This window comes from Melospiza georgiana, chromosome 6 (genome assembly GCF_028018845.1).
Source record: "Melospiza georgiana isolate bMelGeo1 chromosome 6, bMelGeo1.pri, whole genome shotgun sequence".
Classification (NCBI taxonomy): Eukaryota; Metazoa; Chordata; class Aves; order Passeriformes; family Passerellidae; genus Melospiza; species Melospiza georgiana.
This window is the reverse complement of record NC_080435.1, coordinates 41,408,193-41,427,311: the sequence shown is the minus strand read 5'-3', so window position 1 is coordinate 41,427,311 and position 19,119 is coordinate 41,408,193. Positions and strand designations below refer to the sequence as shown.

Genomic DNA, 19,119 nt, shown 5'->3' with positions numbered 1-19,119 from the left:
CCAGGTTGAGCCTCGCAGCAAAGAGGGACCCATCCTCTCCAGGGACCTCATCACCCCTCTGCCTGCCCAGCCTACGTGCATGAACCCCCCTTCTAAAAGTGGGGCTCTGATTGCTGGCCCTGGGTTAGACTCCTCTGCATACAGGGCTGCTTTCTGGGCCCCAAGTTATCCCATCCTGCTGCCTGTGTCTTCACTGTATCACACCAGGCTTAGGAGTAACTCAAATCCTATTTTAGAAACAAAGAGTTAAGCATTTTCAATCTTTATTTTACAAAAATAAACCAGTTTTGCCCTGACACTCTGTGGCCCGCCACCTTCCCCTCCACCCCTGCTCCCTTTCCTCTTCCTGGAGGTCTGGCTGTTGTGTGCCACAGCCAGCTGCTCTTATGGAGGCTGCCAGAGCTGCACACTCCTGTGAGTCTCCCCAGACAAGGACCAGAGAAGGGGGATGGTGCCCTTTTGTGACTGCCTCTTCCTCCCAGAATCCAAGCTGGAGACTGTCCAAAGATGCCTCGTGGTGGCTCTGTCATTTCTGCACAGGGAGCAAGTCTTAGGCAAATCCCTCAGAATACATACTTTAAGAAGGAAGGTCTGTCTGTCCAATTCCTTCCCTTGGATGGGAAAGCAAGCCCCACAAAGTTACTTCTTGCCATCAGTGGAGCTGGCAGGCTGCTGTCCTCCTGGCTGGCTCAGTGCTGGAAGCGTGGGGAGCTGATGTGGGGCTGGTGAAAAGAGTGTGTGGCATAAAGCACTTCTGGAGGCGGTGGAGGGGATGTCAGGATGGAGCAGAACGGTTCATGGGAGCTCAGCATCGAGGTGAAGTGCTTCATTTCCTCTGTCAGCTGCTTGATCTCCCTGCGCAGGGCAGCATTCTGTCTCTCTAAGTCTTCACTCTCCTGAGGAGACAAAACCACAGGGGCTTCCTCAGCATGGGACCCACAGGGATGAGCTAGAGTCATGAGAGTTGTGGTCCTTCGCCTCTCTGCCCCACAGAATTTCCAGAACGATATATTTCTGGTAAATTCATCACAGAGCCACGCCTGGGCAAACCCTCCTCCCCCAGCTGGCCAGGCCGGGTGTGGGTGCGATGCCGGCAGCCCCAGGCGCGCTCCCCGGGCCGGCTTACGAGAAGCGCCTGTGGCTTGCTCCCGCCCAGGCTTTCTCGCTCCCGCTGGTGCACACGCACTGCTCCGGGCGCTTCCCGGGCCGCCCAGCCCCCGGGGAGAGCACGCTGAATAACCGCCGCCTCTAACCAGAAAACCACCTGCCACAGGAAACCTGTCATGGCCCTGGAAAGAAGAGACTCACTGCTTCCTGCTAGCCCCAAGGAAAGCAGCGGCCTTTGGGGAGGAAGAGGAGACGCTTGACTCAGAAGAAAAGAGAAACTAAGGCCTCAGAAGAACTGAATTAATACTGGTATGAATGAGAATAACAACAAAGGGTTTAATAATGATGCTCAGCCTTGTCTCAACAATACTGAGAGCATCAAAGCCTTTGATACCTCTGCTTCTGCTGAAGTGCAGCCAGCTCCAGGCTGAAGCATTGCAGGCATCAACTGACCATGAAGCCAGCAGTCTGGGCAGGAGCAGAGGATTGGAAACTCAGCTGAGAGTGCTAAAGAAAGACCCAGCACTTGGAGGCTCTGGAAAGCTGCACCACCACCTTTGCAAAGCAAACTTTCTGCTTGCCCCTCTGCTGCCATGCTGATTCCAGATGGTGCCCACTCTGTGCGCAGGTTGAAATGCACCCAGCAATTACAGCTGCTCCCACAGCGGAACTCACACAGCAAACAGCATCTCTCAGGGGAGACCATCTGGTTTGGAAGTCATGACTGTTGTTGAACTCAGGAACTGATGGGAATCGACCAGGGGCCAGGAGTCCCAGCTTTCCTATGACTCATTCCCCTCAAAACACAAGCTAGAAAACCCTGGGGCAGATGGAGCTGATGGCTCCTTTCATACCACCATAGCTCAAAAGGAGCCATGCTTTTCTGTGAAGAACCGCATCAGAGAAACAAAGTCCCTGATGCAGAAACATCCAAAGGCAAAGGGTGCTCAGGGAATGAACCCAGGAGCAACAGGGATCACTGTCCACTGGAACTGAAAAGAACCTAGCAGAAATTTACCATCCATCATCTACCTGCCTCCCTGCATTCTTCATCTGCCTGTTGGGATCTAAAATGGACTTAGCCCCACTGCCCCATCCCAATGGGAAGGCAGGGGCTGTGTGCTATCAGTGGTAGCTGAGCAACAGCTAGGCAGGATTTTCCTGGGGGAAGCTCAGAGCCCATACCTACCTTTAGGATTACTGTACAGAGAGCTCTGACCCCAAGGAAAGGGTATTTTCTCACCTCTCTCTGACACAGCTGCCCAGAGCCATTGCTGCAGGCTGATGTAATGCAATCAGCCTAGAACCATGTCAGCTCGAGAAGGCTCATCAGCTACTAAGAAAAGAGTGAAATCTCTCCCTTAAACCTAGCTCCAACCATGGACTAAGGGCACTATGTAAGGAGGAAGGTTCAGAACTGGATTCTCAATAATTATTTCCAATAATGGGAACATGGAGACTGCTAAATCAAAGGATGTTTTTTCAAACATGAGCTCAGCTACCACTTTTCAAAAGATAGCCAGGCCCAGCACAGGGATAAAGATGGTTTCTGCCCTGCAAGCTGCATGTTCTTCATCCTTTCCATGAGTAGCCCAAAATACATGGGACACATTTATCAATGTGCAAAATGCAGAGCATCCCAGCCCTTATACTCCAGCACTGACCCCATACACCTGCCCAAACACACACAGCCAGAAGTGACCATCCCTCCTGAAAGGCAGATATCTAATCCTTCACACTGGGAAGAGCTGTTGGGGGTGCCCACATTGGTACAGAAAAGCATCTTTGTATGCTGTTGCACCTCTGCATAAGTGGAGGCATGAATCTCAAACCTGGGGAGAGCCAAGCCAGTTGAGACTATGCTTTCAAAGAGCTCAGTCAGAAGAGGTTGGGAAAGGAAGTCACTAATGAAAGACTGAGAGATGAAGATGGATTCAAAACTAGCTGCAAAACTGAACGTTTCAGTGGCAGTCATCCTGGGCTGTGTGCTCTCACTGCAAGCACTGACGCCTGCATCCTGCCCTAGCCTCACTGCTCCTGTCCTGACTCCACTGAGCATCTCTGCTCTGAGTCCTAGGGGGAAAGCACAGGTGTCTCCCATGAGTCCTAAGCACCAGGGAGGAAAAAGAGTGGGAGTGCTCACCAAGTGCAGTGTGTCTGCTTTCTGGGTCTGCCTCAGGCGGCTCTTCTGGGCAGCAATGCGATTCTTCTCCCTCCTTTGGACTTTCCTCATGTCATCAGAAGAGTCCTAGGGAAACAAGGCATGGAAATGACTGGGTATTCTCTCCCTTACCCTCCTCCTGCAGGGCAGTAGTTGGGAAAGGGACACGGCAGATAACATCATTGAAGCACAGGACACACCCTCCACACCAGTATAAAGCTGTGGTCCAGGGGATGTGTGATGCCTTTAGTACCCCTGTTGCCAGGAGGGGCACATCTGACATCCTTGGGGATCCCAGCACAGCTGGGAAATGACCACTCTTTCTTCACCAACACACTGGCCTGGGATATAGTTTGATGGACCAGAGTAAGGACCTCCCTCTGGAAAAAAGACAATTTGAATTCTACAGAAAACCATTTCCTTTCCTGTCTCTCTGCAGGGCAATGGCACTGCAGACATTCCAGCTCCTTGGCTATACCATTTTTCCAGATATTCAGCCTGTGTTTTCCTCTTTTCACCCCTGTTGGTGCCTCCCTTCTCCTACACCCTTCTGTCTCAGGCTTTATTTGTTGCAGACCCTCACAACACAATATGGCCCCTGCTTTGTTTAACTAGACAGACTCAGAGCTTTTGTTTTTAACACAGATCTTATTTGTTCCACCTCTCTTATCCCTGTCCTTACTCTTTTCTGGAGTCCTCTGTTAGCAATGCCTGCAGTGCTGACTGCAACACTCCCAAGCCCCTTAGGCAGGGGAGGACAGAGCTCTCCAGGCTTCAGGTCATGAGCTTCATGCACTAGCCATTCTCTGCTGAGATCTGGTCCTTCTGCTGCCTTCTGGCAGTTGAAACTGTCACACAGACTTTCATCTTCTACTTTCATATTGCACTGCCCCTCTTGTGGACTCTTTAACATTCACACCACCACTTCTCCACAAGACTACAAAACTCAGCCACAAAAGTTATCTTCCCAGCCCATTTATCTGTCCACATCCTCTACCCCCTCCCCCAAACCCAAGATATTTTTCTTTGAACTTAACCGTTTTATCCTTGCCTGCAATACCCTGAAAATGTCTCAGATATAGCACCTCCCATATCCTGCATCAAGTGCAGTCCCTATCCTTTAGAAAACCTTGTGCTTTATCCCTGTCTTTACTAGGATGCAAGCCAGGTTGCTTTCCCATCCTTGTTTGGAAGCCAAAAATCATCTGCTTTGATGAACCCCAAGATTTCTGAGCAAAGTCTCAGGCACTTGCTCTTGTTTCCAGCCCTAGAGAAATGGCAAATGACAGATAAAATAAAGTTTAGCCAGAAATGACAGATAAAGTTTAGCCAGAAAAGGCAGTGAGAATACCTCAGACTCGTGTCTGTGTCTGCTAGCAAAAGACCTACCATTAAGGTATGCTATGCAACAAAACAAAATCCCTCTGTGAAGCATCACTGACAAGAAAAACTGCTGAGGCTGAACAGTAAAGAAAGCAGATCCAAAGTAGCAAGGCTTTTCTGGGTCCCGAGTGCTGTCCAGAGGAGCAGGAAGCAGGCAGGTTGCCCCTGAGCTGTCCTGCTCCACAGCCAGGAGGTGCCTGCTCAGGCTCCTCACCAGAGCACCAAATCACACCAAAACTTCCTGCCTGCCTGGCATGTATCACAGGATCCACCATGCCTGGGGCTCCTGGGCCCCCAGCTGCCCCTGGTGTAGTCCCAGGGACCCAGGCCATCTCTCTCTGCCCATACCCAGCTCAGTGGCTGGAGTTCTGCCAGGGCCCCTGGCTGAGCCTTGCATCTCTCTCCCCACAGCCATTCTTAGAAAGCTCTGCCATATTGCCCTGTGCAAACACAATCAGTGGGTGCCACCCTGCTTCCTGCCCACCCGTGGCCCACCCTGAAGTAGCTGGGCAGAGCTGGGGAAGGGCCCCTGCTTTACCTGCTTGCTGGGAGGGGGAGACTGGCTGAAGCTGCTGGAATCACTGCTGTCAGAGCTGTGGGGCATAGCTGCTGCTGCTGGCTCCCAGGGTCTCTTCAGCTTCCTTTGTGCTCTTGGTGTGCCTGCTCTCTGTCTTGCTTCTCCGCCTCTCTGTCCTCCTGTGTCACCTCTGATGTGGCCCTTGGCTTCCTACTCTCCCCCGTGCCAGAAGCTCTCTGTCCTCCTGCCCAGCACTCCGACACTTTCGCTGCCTCTCCTCTCACAGCCTCTGTACCTCCCTTTAGGTCTTTAGCTCTCAGCCTTCCGTGGTTTCGCAGAACCTCAGGGATGTAAGCTGAAAGTCACGTGGCCGGAAACTTTAGGGCAAAGAAGTTACAGAAGAAGAAAAATTTTTTTAAAACCAATTAAAGAAAAAAAAAAAAAAGAAGAAGAAGAAGAAAAAAAAAAGTACATCTGGGAAAAACGAGCTTCAAAATAGCCTGAAAAACCCCCGAAAAACACCTTCAGGCAGTTGAAAAACAGCACCATGGGTTTTCTCTGAGACAAACAGCAGAGATGGAAAGGAAGAAAAGCCCCAGCTCTGGCTGTGAAACTTGGACCCTCACAGGAGGGCTGTGCGGAGGAGGTGACACTGGGAGCCCCAGAAATTCCAGGGCTACTGTGTCCCATGCTAACCCTATGCAGGCAGGACGCCAGTCCAGCCCCAGGCAACCCCAGTGCCCCAGCACAGCTGAGGAAATTCCCAAGCAGGCCCAATGTCCCCAGAAGCCACCCACCCCTCCTGCCGCCCCCGGCAGCGCTGACACGGGTCCCGGGGAGCTGCCACACCAACACGGCTCGTGCAGGTGGCTCGTGTGGGCACCATGTAGCACCAGCCCCAGTTAAGAAGAAAGGCTCAGGATCATAGAACATTTGGACTGGTTTGGCTAGGACTAGTATTTTCTGTAAAGCAAAGCTATTTAGCGCTTTAAAACATTCATTAGTATGTCCCCACTGGCCAAAGGGAATGGCAGCCCTAGCAGACAAAGTGCTGGAAATGTAAGAATCTATGGATCAGCCCATGCAGACAGCAGCAAGGAGAAGCTGCTTTGGATCCCTTTCTTTGTCCCCCAGGCTGTGTTCCCTGGGACTACTTCTACCCTTAGTGCGAGTCTCAGAAGACTAAAGATGTGCAATCAGCCCCTAGGACAGCAGTGCTTCAGGGGTACCCTCAGAGTACCCCATGCTAGTGGCTCTAGAGGTGACAATGCAGGAGTAGGAAGTGCCAAAGCAGGGACTACTCGCTTTCTGATCTGCTCATGTCACCAGATCCAGCAGGGTGAGCCACATGCCAACAGGCCCTCCATCCACAGACAGAAGCACATGACTTCAGAGCTGCATGTGCAGCATGAAGTTCTTGCATGTGCAATAAGGAGCAGACCTAGAAACAGGCATGAATCCATGTACAGTAACCCACTCCTGTGGAAAACAGCAATTCCCAGTTCCCAACTTACTGTTTTTTGTTGTCTATGGGTCTTTTGGTTGAGTTTCTCCTGCCTCAGGCAGGAACAGCTAGCAAGTCTCAGCAGCGGGACGTAGGTAAGGGCACTTGAGATGTAGTCATCATTTGGGAAAGAGTATTGGAAATAATTTTTATTTTGCAGCACAGAAAACACTCTTGCAGAGAAGCATGATCTTGGAAGACAGTGCAGACTTGCATGGGCACTGCCAGCTTTTCTTCCCATCCTTGCCACTCATGGAGCCAACAGAGGAGCAAATATGGCCAAAACCAAGAACTGCTGCAGGCTGGGTGGCTCAGGGAAATCTCCTGATTCAGCTCCAACAGCAAAACTACTCCATTTGACCCATTTTCCTTTTTAGAAACATCCTGTGCCACTGGTGTTCTACTCTTAGCCCTTTTATCTGAACATTTCACAGCACTGAGTGCATTTTTCCTCCTGGTGTGCTGTATGGACATGGTAGGATCCACCACTTATTAACACGGCTGCAAGGCTTGGCATGACCCACACTGAGGGACCCAATTTCCTGGAAGTGCAGTGCCCCTGTAGCACGCAGGGCTCTTCTGGTGCAGCTGGCTCCAGAAATGGAGTAGCCAAAGGGATCAGTGAGGTGAGAGGTGTTGAGTTCAGGCCTCCCAAGGCACTGGCTAGCAGCACAACCCTTGAAGGATTCATTAGCTCACTGCATCACTACACTTCCTCTGAACTCTGCAACACTGTGTGGCTCTTCCTTTCCAGGAATCACGCTGCTGGATTCCCACTCTCCCAAGGAAACCACACTCCTCTGCTGGTGAGCAGCTCTCAGAGACTGCCTGGCCTCTCCTGCTCTGCAGGCTGCTGGATGGAGGGAGTACCTTCCTCAGAGAAAAATATCCTTGCTCCATTATTTGACAGATTAGCTGAACTCATTCCTTTTGTACCCAGCAGGGCCAGCATCTGGGAGGCAGCTGGGAAGGTTGGGAAGGTGGTGGGGCTGTTGGCAGGAGGTAGAGAGGGAAGCTGAGTGTCCTGGCAGGAGCTGGCCAGTCAGTGCAAAACTGTCCAGAATGTGGCTATGGCAAAGACTGTGCTTTGAGGAGGAGGGAGGTTTTGAGTGCACCTTAATTTGCCCAGAGCTGGGCTTTTATGAACAGCTGATGAAGATATCTCAGGAGAGAGCAACAGCATGGGAGAGGATCTGACACTTGGTCTTTCTGAGCAGGAATAAGAGAGCATCTCTTTCCTTGCCTTGTCGAAACACACTCTTTTCTCTTGAACTGGCTATGATGTCAATGAATTCCTGCCACTTATGAACATCTGTAAGAGAGACAAGTGTCTCCTGGTGGGAAGATGGGCAGAACCTTCACAATTCTTCTCTGGGCTGGTCTGGACCCATGTTTTCTCCTCATAGGCAGAGAGAGCCCCCTGCCATTTCTCTGGTCAAAGATGTGATTCCCCCAACCCAGAGCAGCAGAAACCACCAGTATGGCTCCACCAGCATCTGCTCACAGCTTTGTGGGAACTGACCTGGGCACCTGCTGCAGGCACAGCATGGGGAGCTGATTTCCTGCTGCCTCTGCCCAGGCTCCCCCCCTCTATGAGGGAGAGCTTCAGGAGTCAGTCTCCTAATCTCTGTGCATGACTTAGGTGTCTAAATTTACACTGTGAATAACATTCCCTGACTTCCTCTCTGGAATAATTTCTTTTTCTTTGATCTTAATCACAGGAGCTGTGAAATCACTGTCAGTGGCACTGGGAAAACTCACCAATGTTAGGCTACTGCCATACCAGCAGCTTGATGGAGAAAGGATGGTTCCAGAGGCTTTTAGGGGAAGGACAGGACCAGCCTTGTACTTGTCCCTTGTAAATTACAGCAGGCAATGCTGAAGGAAGTCTCGTTCTCCCAAGACAGAGTGGCTGCAGGGACTCGGGGCCTGGGTGCAGCGTGATCTGCAGAGAAATGGTTTGAAAGCGGCAAGATGCAGGTCAGCAAGAACAAATGCAAATGTAAAGTGAAGTGAGCTGTAGGCAGAAGATCTGGGGAATAACCCATGGGGCAGCAGAATAGGAGGCAAAAATCCAGGGGTTGCAGAGCACTGAAAACTGAAGCTTTGCTAGCAGCAAAGGGGTCAGGTATTGACTTGGGGTTCTGGGCAGGGAGGAGGAGATGATTGCCTTGTGCTGCCTGTGCAGGACCCTTTCAGAGTCCCAGGCCAAGGAGTGGAGTAGTCTGGAAGAAAATACAAAGGATAAACACAGAAAAATATTGCTCTAAGAGAAAGGAGTGAAGAAATTGTGCCCATTTAGCCTAGAAAAGAGAAGTCTTGGGGGTGGGAAGTGGGTGGTGAGGAAGGAACAGTCTTTCATATGTTGTAATGGAAAGGGTGGCCAGCTGGTTTCTGTGCAGCCAAAGCAGGGTAAGAACCAACAGGCTCCAACTGCAGCAGGAAAGGTGGAGGTCTGATATTTGAAGCAAGATGAGGTTAGGAAGACCTTGGGATGGGCAATTCAGGAAAGTTATTCAAGCCCCTTTATATGAAGTGGCTGGGAAGAAACCTCTCTCAAAAGAAATCCAAGTTGAATCCTGCCTCTGTGAGATGGATTATGTTATGAATTATGTTCCTAGGTTTAAATAAGGAAAAAGGAAAAAAAAAAGAGGGGGGGGTAGAAAAAAAGTGTGCTACTAGGATGGGTTCCTCAGAACCAAGAGAGCACATGGGGTATTTTAGAACCAGCTTTGCTTCAAAGCCTCTCTCCCTATGTCCCACCTGTGCAACCAGCTTCCTCAGCACAGGTGAGTGATGGAGTTTCCTTGTAAGCCTGCTGCTCCAGAGCTCTTGCCTGCAGCAGGCTTATGACAGCAACATTCAAAACAGCATCAGCCTCACTCATCTCGTTTGCAAGGCCATTCAGTGCAGAGTGCTATTTAAAAATCCAGCCTAGAGCTGAACTTCAGCCTCCTGTAAACCACCGAGGTTGTGTCTGCCTCAAATGTAGCATTTTATGCAAATAATTTCTTACAATATTTGGACAATTGCAATGACTTGTCTATAATTCCTCATTGAAGACTTTTGCAAAAATCAGTGCTGAGAATGGCTGTGTTGAACAAAGTCCCTGCTCTCTACCAGATGCTTCTGCCATGTCCAGCTCTGCCAGCACCTGTTCTCCTGTCTGCATCGTGTGCAGCTTCCCCAGTCTCTGTCACCAGGGCTATTTCATCTTCACTGAGCTGGGTGTGAGAGTGAGGTTGTGCCAGGAGAGCTGAAGCACAGTCCCACCAAATTCATCCCACTTGGCACAGAGCAAACACCAACACTTTCAGTCCTTACTGGGTGCAACCAGCCAAAGTAGAGGAAAACAGGTACTTTACACCCAGAATGTCTGATAAATGTCAAGGGCTGTAAGTCAAGCACTCAAAAGCATGGAAATCCCACAATTAAATCCCTAAAGCACACTGCATTTATGCCCTCATGCTGTGTAACATGCTGTGCTCTGTAGCTGTATGATCCTCTAGGGTTTATCCCCTGGGATGGCCGTGTTACCTTCATCTCATCCTGCAGTCAGCATGCTCCAACATCCTGCTTTTCCATTTCTTCATGGACTCCTTCTAATGCTCGGCACTTCAGCACTGAGTGACTGCTTCAGGGTTATTAATGAAGCTGTTTTCGCAGGCACCTTTTCAGGTCCAGAGGTGAGGATGAAGAAATGGAGTTATACCTATTTAACAGGTGCAAAATAAGAGACAAAGGAGATATAGGTCATAAGTACTCATTCATTTTGGATACACAGTTTGAACCAACTAGGATCTAAATTTTTTGATGGTTTTGGCACTCTACAGCACTTAGTTTAGTCAAACCCCAGATCCTGATGTCTGTGACTGCATCTGCAATCTTTAGCACTTCTGTAAAGCAGCTTGGGAAATGAGGAAGACGCAGCTGCTCCTGTGAAAGCTCTTGCTCATGTGGCTCACCAACTCACAGAGTAACTTCAAGGCAGGGGTAGACACAGACCAAGCCCTCCAGGGAGGCATCAGCTGTCTACCCAGGAGAACCACCTTTCTTTCTGCAGTCTCTTGCTTCTCCAGCTTGATAGGAGTTCCCCAGCCCTGCTAAGAAAGGAGGCAGCCTAGCTGTCCTGCTTATTTCTCCCTCCAGCTAAGGTGCAGCCTGGGTGCTGAAGAAGTGGCAATCCAGGGCAAAATGCAGGAAGTTATCATATGCACAAGACAGCTGAAGGTAGGCTGCCCAGGCAAACCCCATTTCTCGCAATTTCTAGGTCTTTGGTATTTGGCTTTGCCATTTTTATGTGGGTTTTTTTGAATGTCATTACTAATGCTTTTATTTTTTGTCCATATTTTAAAAGAAGGAAACTGTAGAAAGAAAATGCCAAATGTGCTAGCTTTCCAGATATGGACACCAAGCTCCAGGTAGATGGGTCCATCTGACCCCACTGGAGAGGAAGAGCAAGCTTAACTAGAGCTGAGGGATTGACAGGAGGTTGGCAGGGTCAGACTTCCTGCACATCGGGGAGTTTCAGTCTCAAGACATCAATTATTAGAGTTCACCCCAGGCTATTTTGAAGGGATTAACCACATTCTCCCTCTCCTGTCCTGTACAGGTTGTGTATTTAGTTGAGCAACCTCTAATCTGTTTCTGGCAAGGACTTAGCTGCTCATAAGCAAGTACTCAGATGTGCACTTACAAGAGTCTCCAGGTCAGCAGATCTCAAACCCTGGTAGAGTACATCCATTCAAGGCCAAACTTCCTCTCACTTCTCTCTTCACAGGCCTTGCCTACCTTCTGGGATCAGTCAGAAATGAGCCAGATCACCCAGCTGCGCCTGGGACACTGAAAAGGTTCAGCTACCAGACACCCCCAGTCAGCCAGGGTTTCTGTGCTTCCGCTGAGCCCTCCAGGTGAGCTATCCATGGACGTGCTGTGCGCGGGGCGCAGATGGTGTCTGACGGTTTGACTCATCTCGCTGGCAGTCTCGTTCACTGATGATGGGGAAGGCCCAAAGAGGAAGGGCAGTGACCCGTTTAACCAGAGGGGCTGATCCACCCAGGGGCAAACTTACTGGTGATGGCAAGGGGCCGTGGCCCCAGCTTCCTTTGTGCTTCCCAGTGTGTGCATTTCCAGGCGATACACGAGCAGGAGAGGCACATGTGGCTCTGTGGACTCAACCTTGGGACTCTGCTGCTGCTGCAGTGAATCCAGCTGCAGCAACCAAGCAGCAAATATTGTGCTCCCAGGGGATGAACAATGCCTGATGGAGGATTTGATGTTCACAGGGCTTTGGTTGGAGCCATGATCCATGGCATGGGGTGGATGGTGTTTCTTAAATTAATATATGACTCTTGAGTGTATTACATTGCTGCTTCATGACTCCATTCAGAGGAAAATGTCCTTCAACAGCACCCATCACCACAAAACATGTTCAAGACTCCCAAGAATTGAGTACAGCTTATTTAGGGCATGTTCTTGCAGACAGACTCTGAGACACCCACCTCAGCAGGAGATGGCTATGAACAACTCTCATGCTAGTACTGTACTTTCACCCCACTGGGATCTGCTTCACTTTTGGATTATGGGGGTGTGTACACCAGTTTTCCCTTCTCTCCACCCCATTTGGTAGGAACAAGAGCTTCCCAAATCCTTCAGCTCATGCAGCATGACTGGAGGAGGTGTGCAGCACAAGCAGCTGTGCTGATGGGCTCACATGCAGTGAGCCTGTGCCCAGGCACGTGTGGTGCTTGTACCAGCGGTGCTGGAGCCCAGCACATCATCAGAGGCAGTGTGGGGCAGAGTGGCTGTGCAGGAGGGACAGGGGAGCTGTGCAGAAGGCACACTTGGTGCCTGTGCAAGCAGGCAGAACCATGCTGGCAGAGTTACCAAAATACACAAATGGGTATAAGCCCCATGGGCCTGGACAGAGTACTGGCACATGCTGTCACACCCTGGCACACACAGCTCCTGCCTGCTGCCAACTCTCTGGGAGACAAGCCAGAGTCCCAGAGCAAGTTGCTGAGGGAGGCAGTGGCAGGGTTGAGCCCCTGACCCAAACCTGGTCCATCCCCCAGAGCCCCCAGCCAAGGCTCTTCAATGCCTGTTTGAGAAAAACACAAGGAAGGAGGCCCATGGTCAAACACCAAGGGAGGACTTGCTTAGTGCTGGCTGTTTCACAGGGCTTGTAAAGTCCCACAGGTTTCCTCTGGGGGCTTGGAGCAGCAGATGCAAGGAGGGAGAGGGAGCAGTTTCAGATGATCACCAATCCTGTGCTTTCCACCCTTGCATTTTGGTACTCTGGCAAGAGAGAGGTGTTCTGTAATCAGCCTCCTGGGACATGGCTACTTTTCCTACAGCTTTGTATGTGGCTGCCAACACCAGTGCCCAGATATGGGAACCTGCAGCCTCCCATGGCACCTCATCCCTCATGGTGCTTTGGAGGTGGGACAAGGGAGATGTGCTACACCTTAAGCCATGCCAGCAGTGATGGTGCAAGGCCCTGATTTGAAGACTTGGTCCTCCTAGTGTCACAAATAATGCCAAAATTGATTTCGAAGAAGGGACAGGAAAATAGAAACTCCTTGCCACCATTCTTTACCTGAACCCCAAAGTAGATGTCCAAGAATCATGCCATCTTTTATCTTATTTAAGCCAAAGTTTTTTACTTCAGTTTTGGGTATCCTTGTTTTTCATCTCAATACCTGATCCATTGTGAGCCATCTGAAAATGTTGGCCAGCAGGGCATCTTGTCCACCTGCACAAACCAGTTTGCTGGCTCTGTGAGAAGTGTGTCAGTTTACCAGTGTGAAATGAGTTGTCTTTCCATCTCTTTGAACATCTTGTGAGGGGGTGAGCAGAGGAACAGACTTATCTCTAAGCCAGGAATTGCTCTGCACATCTCTATCACGCGGCATTTCACTAGTTTCCACGCTAAACTAGTGGGACTTTTAGTCCCTGCATAGGGAAATTTTCCTGCAGCCCTCATTTAGGTCAGCACCATCTTTGGATGTCTGCTGATTTCATAGAAAGGAAGACAGAAGCAAACACAGTAGCCCAGGGAAGCTTCCTCCCATCTACCATGGCATTACAGTTACAAAGGATGGATGTACTCTTCTTCATCCTATTCCTCATGCAGCCTTCCTCCTTTCCCCACTGCTGCCCAGTGAGAGGGACCCACCAGGTATCTCTATCTTGAATTTGGAGCACAGCCTTGAACCCTTTGGCACCCACATGCAAACCACCCAGGTACCAGCTGGCACTTAGGCACACTCCAGAGCATGGCTGGGAGAAGTGCAGAGCTGGTGCTACCCCAGCATGCAAACTCAGCTGCCAGGCAGTGTGGGACCTTGCAGCCACAGCAGATGGTTGCTGCCAGATGAAGAAATGTGCTGCTCCAAAGCCCTGCCTGAATGAGGCTCCATGTCACACAGGCTACACTGGCTGCTTGCATTGCTCCTAAAACTTGTGCGTGTGATCCAGCAACCTGCAGGTTTTCAACAGACAGTGGAACAGGTGCCTACATCCACTTTGCAGACATGGAGAACACGTTGCATCTGAGGCTGAGGGGTTTGTTTGGACCAGTGAGTCTGGCTTTGCCAGCCTGTTACACTGCCTGCACGGGGTGCCATCGTGCTGCCCGGTCATACAGCAGTGCCAGCATGCACCAGCACCTGACTACCTCAGCCACTCATCCATTACCTGCTGTCTGGAGCTAGAGAGTGAAACAGGTCACTGCCTCTAAGGAAGGTCTGCACAGAAGAAAAGGGATGCCTCACTTGGCAAACACCTGCAAAATGCAGCAGTGCCTCTGCTTGGCACCCACGGAGTTTGCCTCTGTCACAGAAGTCAGGAGCCCATGTACTGAGAGGCACTTGCCAATACCCACACATCAGCTCCAGTGCAAACCCCCTCTTGCTGCTTGTCTGGTCACTGAGTGTCCAGCACCACCTTGCACAGATGAGCTGTCAGTGGCCATTTCATCCTCAGCCAGAAACTACATGCTAGCCTGCTGGTGTCTCCATTGGATCTGGGAGCCCACAGCCTGCAGCACAGCCTTGCTGCCCAGTTCTTTCTGACAACCCCATGACATTTCAGCACAAGCAGGTATCCAGCAAATCCAACCAGCCCAGATGATGCTGCTGGAATTGGGGCCATGGCAAAGCAGAGGCAGGAACTGCAGTGTCAGGAGTCAGGACTTCCCCTGACAGTGTCACACATGACAACTCAGCAAGTTCATTCTGCAGAAACTAGATAACATCAGCACAAGGTGGCAGTTACTGGCAAACGATCCTGTTCCTGAAGCTTCATCTGAGACGTGGCAGGCTGCTGTGAAACCCTTTTGTCAAGCAGACCCAAACTGCTTCTGCTGAAACACACGTGGGCTTCTGGAAGTAGCTTCATACTGGTATTTCCTAGGAGCTCCAGGGCACAAAGCTGGGGGCCAGGGCTGGAAAAGTCCATCACCTTGCTAACACAGGGCCTTTTTGTCTAGCAGAGTCCCTTGAACTACACAGGGATGCAGAGCTGCCAGTCTCACCCACAGTGACCCACCTCCTGCCTTGAGCAGCAAAAGCTTTTCCTTCTCCTCAGGGCCCAACCTTTCTCCAATCCCCATGGCACCCCACTTACTTACACTCTGCACAAGCACAGCAGGACACAGGACTGGAGAGGGGAAAGTCCTTCCTTCTTTCCTTCTTGGAAGTGACTGAAGTTCAATAAACTCCTTGGCAGGTGTTCTTAATCAGCATTAAAGCCATCCTAGTACAACTGGGCTCACTCCCTGCCCCCTGGGTAGGCTTTGCTCACAAACAAATTTTCAGCCCAGGCAGTCATACCACTGCCTGCTCTACCAAATATGTCCCTGGGCTGAAGTCTACTTGAGTTGGTTACTCCACTTAAACCAAACCAAAGAAAACCCACTTTAACTCCACAGCAAGGCATCTGGAGCAGGGTTTTTCACCACCAAATTAGCCCATCACTTTAGCTAATTGGGAATAACTTCTTGCTGACCCCGACAGATAAAACCAAAGGCTCAACATCATAAAACTCTCTCATCCCACAAGCACACACTGCATCTTCAGCCTAAACTCAGCCCTAGGTGATGCATGGGCTGCAAAGCCTGGTTGTGGCCTTTGTGAGCTGCTCTGTGTCTCCCTGCCAGCCTCAGCCCCAGCTCCTTCACCAGGTTCTCCCCAAGTGGTGAGGAGCTGAAATAGCTGTGCTGGGCAGGAGACCCAGCTGCATGCAGACAGAGCCACTGAGGCTGTCACGGGTGCTGAGGCCTGGGGAAGCATCACAGGCACTGGCTGTGCCTGGAATTACAGCTCTGTTGCAGTGGAGGAGTCAGCCTGAGCTGACAGGTGCTCCCAAGGATTCAGATGCAGAGAAAAGGCAAACTCCAACCATAATGTCACGGGTGCCAGCCCTTCCTGGTGTCCCTGACCGGCAAGACCTTCTGGCTGCAGGGAAGGATCTTTTCCTCATATGGAAAGGGTTGGTGACAGAGCTGCTGACAGCAAGCTCCCTGCCCGTGGGGCTGGCTACACCTCTGACAGCAGCTGCCCTGCCTGCCTCCACCACCCACCTGGGAGATGACCCTGGCCACCCCACCAGCTGCATGGTGTGGGAAGACTCATGCCCCTAACAAGAGACAAGTGACCCACCCAGCTCTGCCCACAGAGCAGTTTCCTGAGCCAGCAGGAGCACGATGCCTCCATGTGAGCACGGATTCACATGGACCCATTCCCTTCACTTGTGCCCACCTCCCACCCTCTTGCCCTCCCCCACTTCAACTGCCAGCAACCAGTGATCACAAATAAGCAAAAAGTGTGCAAAGCCCTGGGGAGCCAGGTGATGCTTCCAGGCTCAGGGAAGCAGCAGTTGGGTTTTCTCATTTCTCTGGGAGCATCCTGGCAGCACAGTTCTCCCCAGCTCCAGTCCTGCACCCAGCCATGGGCCGTGCTGGTGCCAGGAGCGCTCAGCAGAGTGTGGCACCCACGGCACTCAAAGCAGTTTCCATGACTCTTAGTAAATATCAAGGCTGGGGATTTCTGGGGCTTGTTTTCCAGCAAGTTCAGTAGAAGAACCAATAAGGACAAAGACAAATGAATACCTGTTGCCCTTGGCTCAAAATGAAACAAGAGAGACAGGTCACTGGCAAAGGTTAGTTAATACCACTTACCACAGAGCTAGGGAGTTGCCCTCAGCTGCTGACAAGAAGGGCAGAGGAGGCATTTTTCATAGACAATGTGAGAACAATACTATGAAAATGCAAAGTGATGACCCCCAAGTATCCTCTGCTGCAAGCCAAGGGAGGGAGGGGCTGGATGCCCTGTCTCCAGCACTGCACACATACCTTGCTTACAAGGGGATGGGGGCAGTGGTTCAGGAGAGGATGAGGAGGAAAGGAAAAGGGGCATGATGAAGCTTTGGGAGCATGATGGCCTGCTCAACCTCTTCAGGGTGAGCTGATTGCAGGAGAGAGGGGAGAGGAGCTGGGGAAACTTCTGGGGAAATAGAGTTCTCACTGCCCATGGGTCCTGACCCTTGTGAAGGGTCCAGCAAGAAGAAGATAGTCAGGCATGCAGTGTAGAGCACTCACACCAAACTGCTGTAGCTGGACTCCCAGCCAGAGTCCCCCACTGGCTCAGGCCTGGTAATTTTGGGCAAAGTGGTACCTACCTTTCCTTAGGAGTGAAGAGGAAAGAGTGGCTTTGCAGAGGGAACCAGGGTAATATGTGAAGGGCACCAGAGAGCTGTTACAAGCATCTAAACAATGGAAAAGTAATGCAGCTCACCTACCTAGGATTCAGGAAAAATACGGTATCACACCACTCTGGGGAGAGCTCTGGCCTGAACTACTAGTGAGTGTGAGAAGGAGCAAAAGAGTTATGACCTGAATGGGGATCTCATAAAATAGAAGATGGGCACATCCCTGGAGGAGGTTTGCTGGCACCCTGGAAATTCCTGCTGGCAGTCCTGGTTGTTAAGCTACCTCAGGTACCTCAGAAGCTGAGAGGCCTGCAGGTGAAATGGCCAGGAAGCACCAATGTTGCCAGGTGGGCTCACATGTTTAACAAGAACCATCTGATGGAGCCATGGGATGGCACCATGAACCACAGAATGACAGAAAGGTTTGAATTGAATGGGATCTTTAAAGGTCATCTAGTTCCAATCCCCTGCCATGTGCAGGGACTCCTTCCACTAGAACAGGTTGCTCAGAGCCCTGTCCAACAAGTTCCAGTGATGGGGCATTCATCACTTCCCTGGACAATCTGTTCCAGTGCCTCACTCCCCTCATTTTAAAATGTTCTTATATACAATCCAAATCCACTTTCAGTTTAAAACTTTCTCTTTGTCCTATCACCACAAGCCCTAGTAAAATGTCCCTCTCCGGTTTACCCAGAGACCTTTAGGTACTGGAAAGCTGCTCTGAGGCGCCCCCTCCTCCCGGCTGAGCAGCCCCAGCTCTCGCTGCCTTTTCTCACAGCAGAGGCGCTCCCGCCCTCTGCCCGTTGCTGCGGGCAGATGATGCTGTAGGGCCGTGACCGGGCGGCAGCGGAGCCGGCACCGTCCGGCCGCACAGCCCGGCCCGGCCCGGCCCCGCACAGCCCAGCCCCGCACAGCCCGGCCCGGCCCCGCACAGCCCAGCCCAGCCCAGCCCGGCCCGGCCCGGCCCGGCCCCGCACAGCCCAGCCCCGCACAGCCCGGCCCCGCACAGCCCAGCCCCGCGCAGCCCGGCCCGGCCCCGGCGCTCCCGCGGCCGCGCGGCGCCTCCTGCCGGCAGGGAGAGGGAGCGGCCGCCCCTGCCCGGTGCCCGGTGCCCGGTGCCCGGTGCCCGGTGCCCGCGCGCTGCCGCCTCCCCGCCGTCGCGCCTGTCTGCAGACTCCTCGTGTGCGGTTTGAGCGGGCACGGGAGAGCCTCGGGCTGGAGCTGTGCGCCGGCAGCCACGGCCGTCCTCAGGGCTCTCTGCGTTTCAGAGCCAACTGCGGCTCTCCAGCCAGCTCCAGCTACCCGCGGGAGGGATCCGTGCGTGCGCCCCGCAGAACGAGGGATGCAGCCCCACGGCTGGCCGGACCCAGGGCGTGCGGCTGACAACAGCCCCACAGCTCCCAGGCTACCGGCACCAAGCCCCGTCCCAGAAGAACGAGATCCCTTCAGCTCCGCTCCAGTAGCGGTCCACAGTGCACCTGAGACAGGGTGGGCTGTGTGGGATGGCCAGGAGGGGGCTTCCTGGCCTTTGAAAAGTGTCAGTTGACTTCTCCAAGCAAATCCACACGACCAGTCCGTGCGTGAAGCGGATCCAAGTGCAACGACACTGCCACAGGTAGAACCATTGCATTTTAGGTTGGGAGCGTGTTCTGGCACATGGCAACACAGGCTGTGCCTGGCACGTGCCCTCTGCTCCTGCCCGTGCCCAGGAGATGTCACCATAATGCACAAGCCTGT

At 51.9% G+C, this 19,119-nt stretch overlaps 1 protein-coding gene across 1 annotated transcript; it reads right to left on the bottom strand.

The window, feature by feature from the left end:
* Positions 1-294: 294 nt before the first annotated feature.
* BATF (basic leucine zipper ATF-like transcription factor) lies at positions 295-8,560 on the bottom strand. The gene is made up of 4 exons (XM_058025880.1): positions 8,434-8,560; positions 5,190-5,545; positions 3,251-3,355; positions 295-896 (listed from the first exon to the last, which is right to left on the bottom strand). The coding sequence occupies exons 2-4, from the start codon at positions 5,253-5,255 to the stop codon at positions 690-692; spliced, it is 378 nt and encodes a 125-aa protein (XP_057881863.1). The 5' UTR covers positions 5,256-5,545; positions 8,434-8,560; the 3' UTR covers positions 295-689.
* Between the last annotated feature and the right edge of the window lie 10,559 nt (positions 8,561-19,119).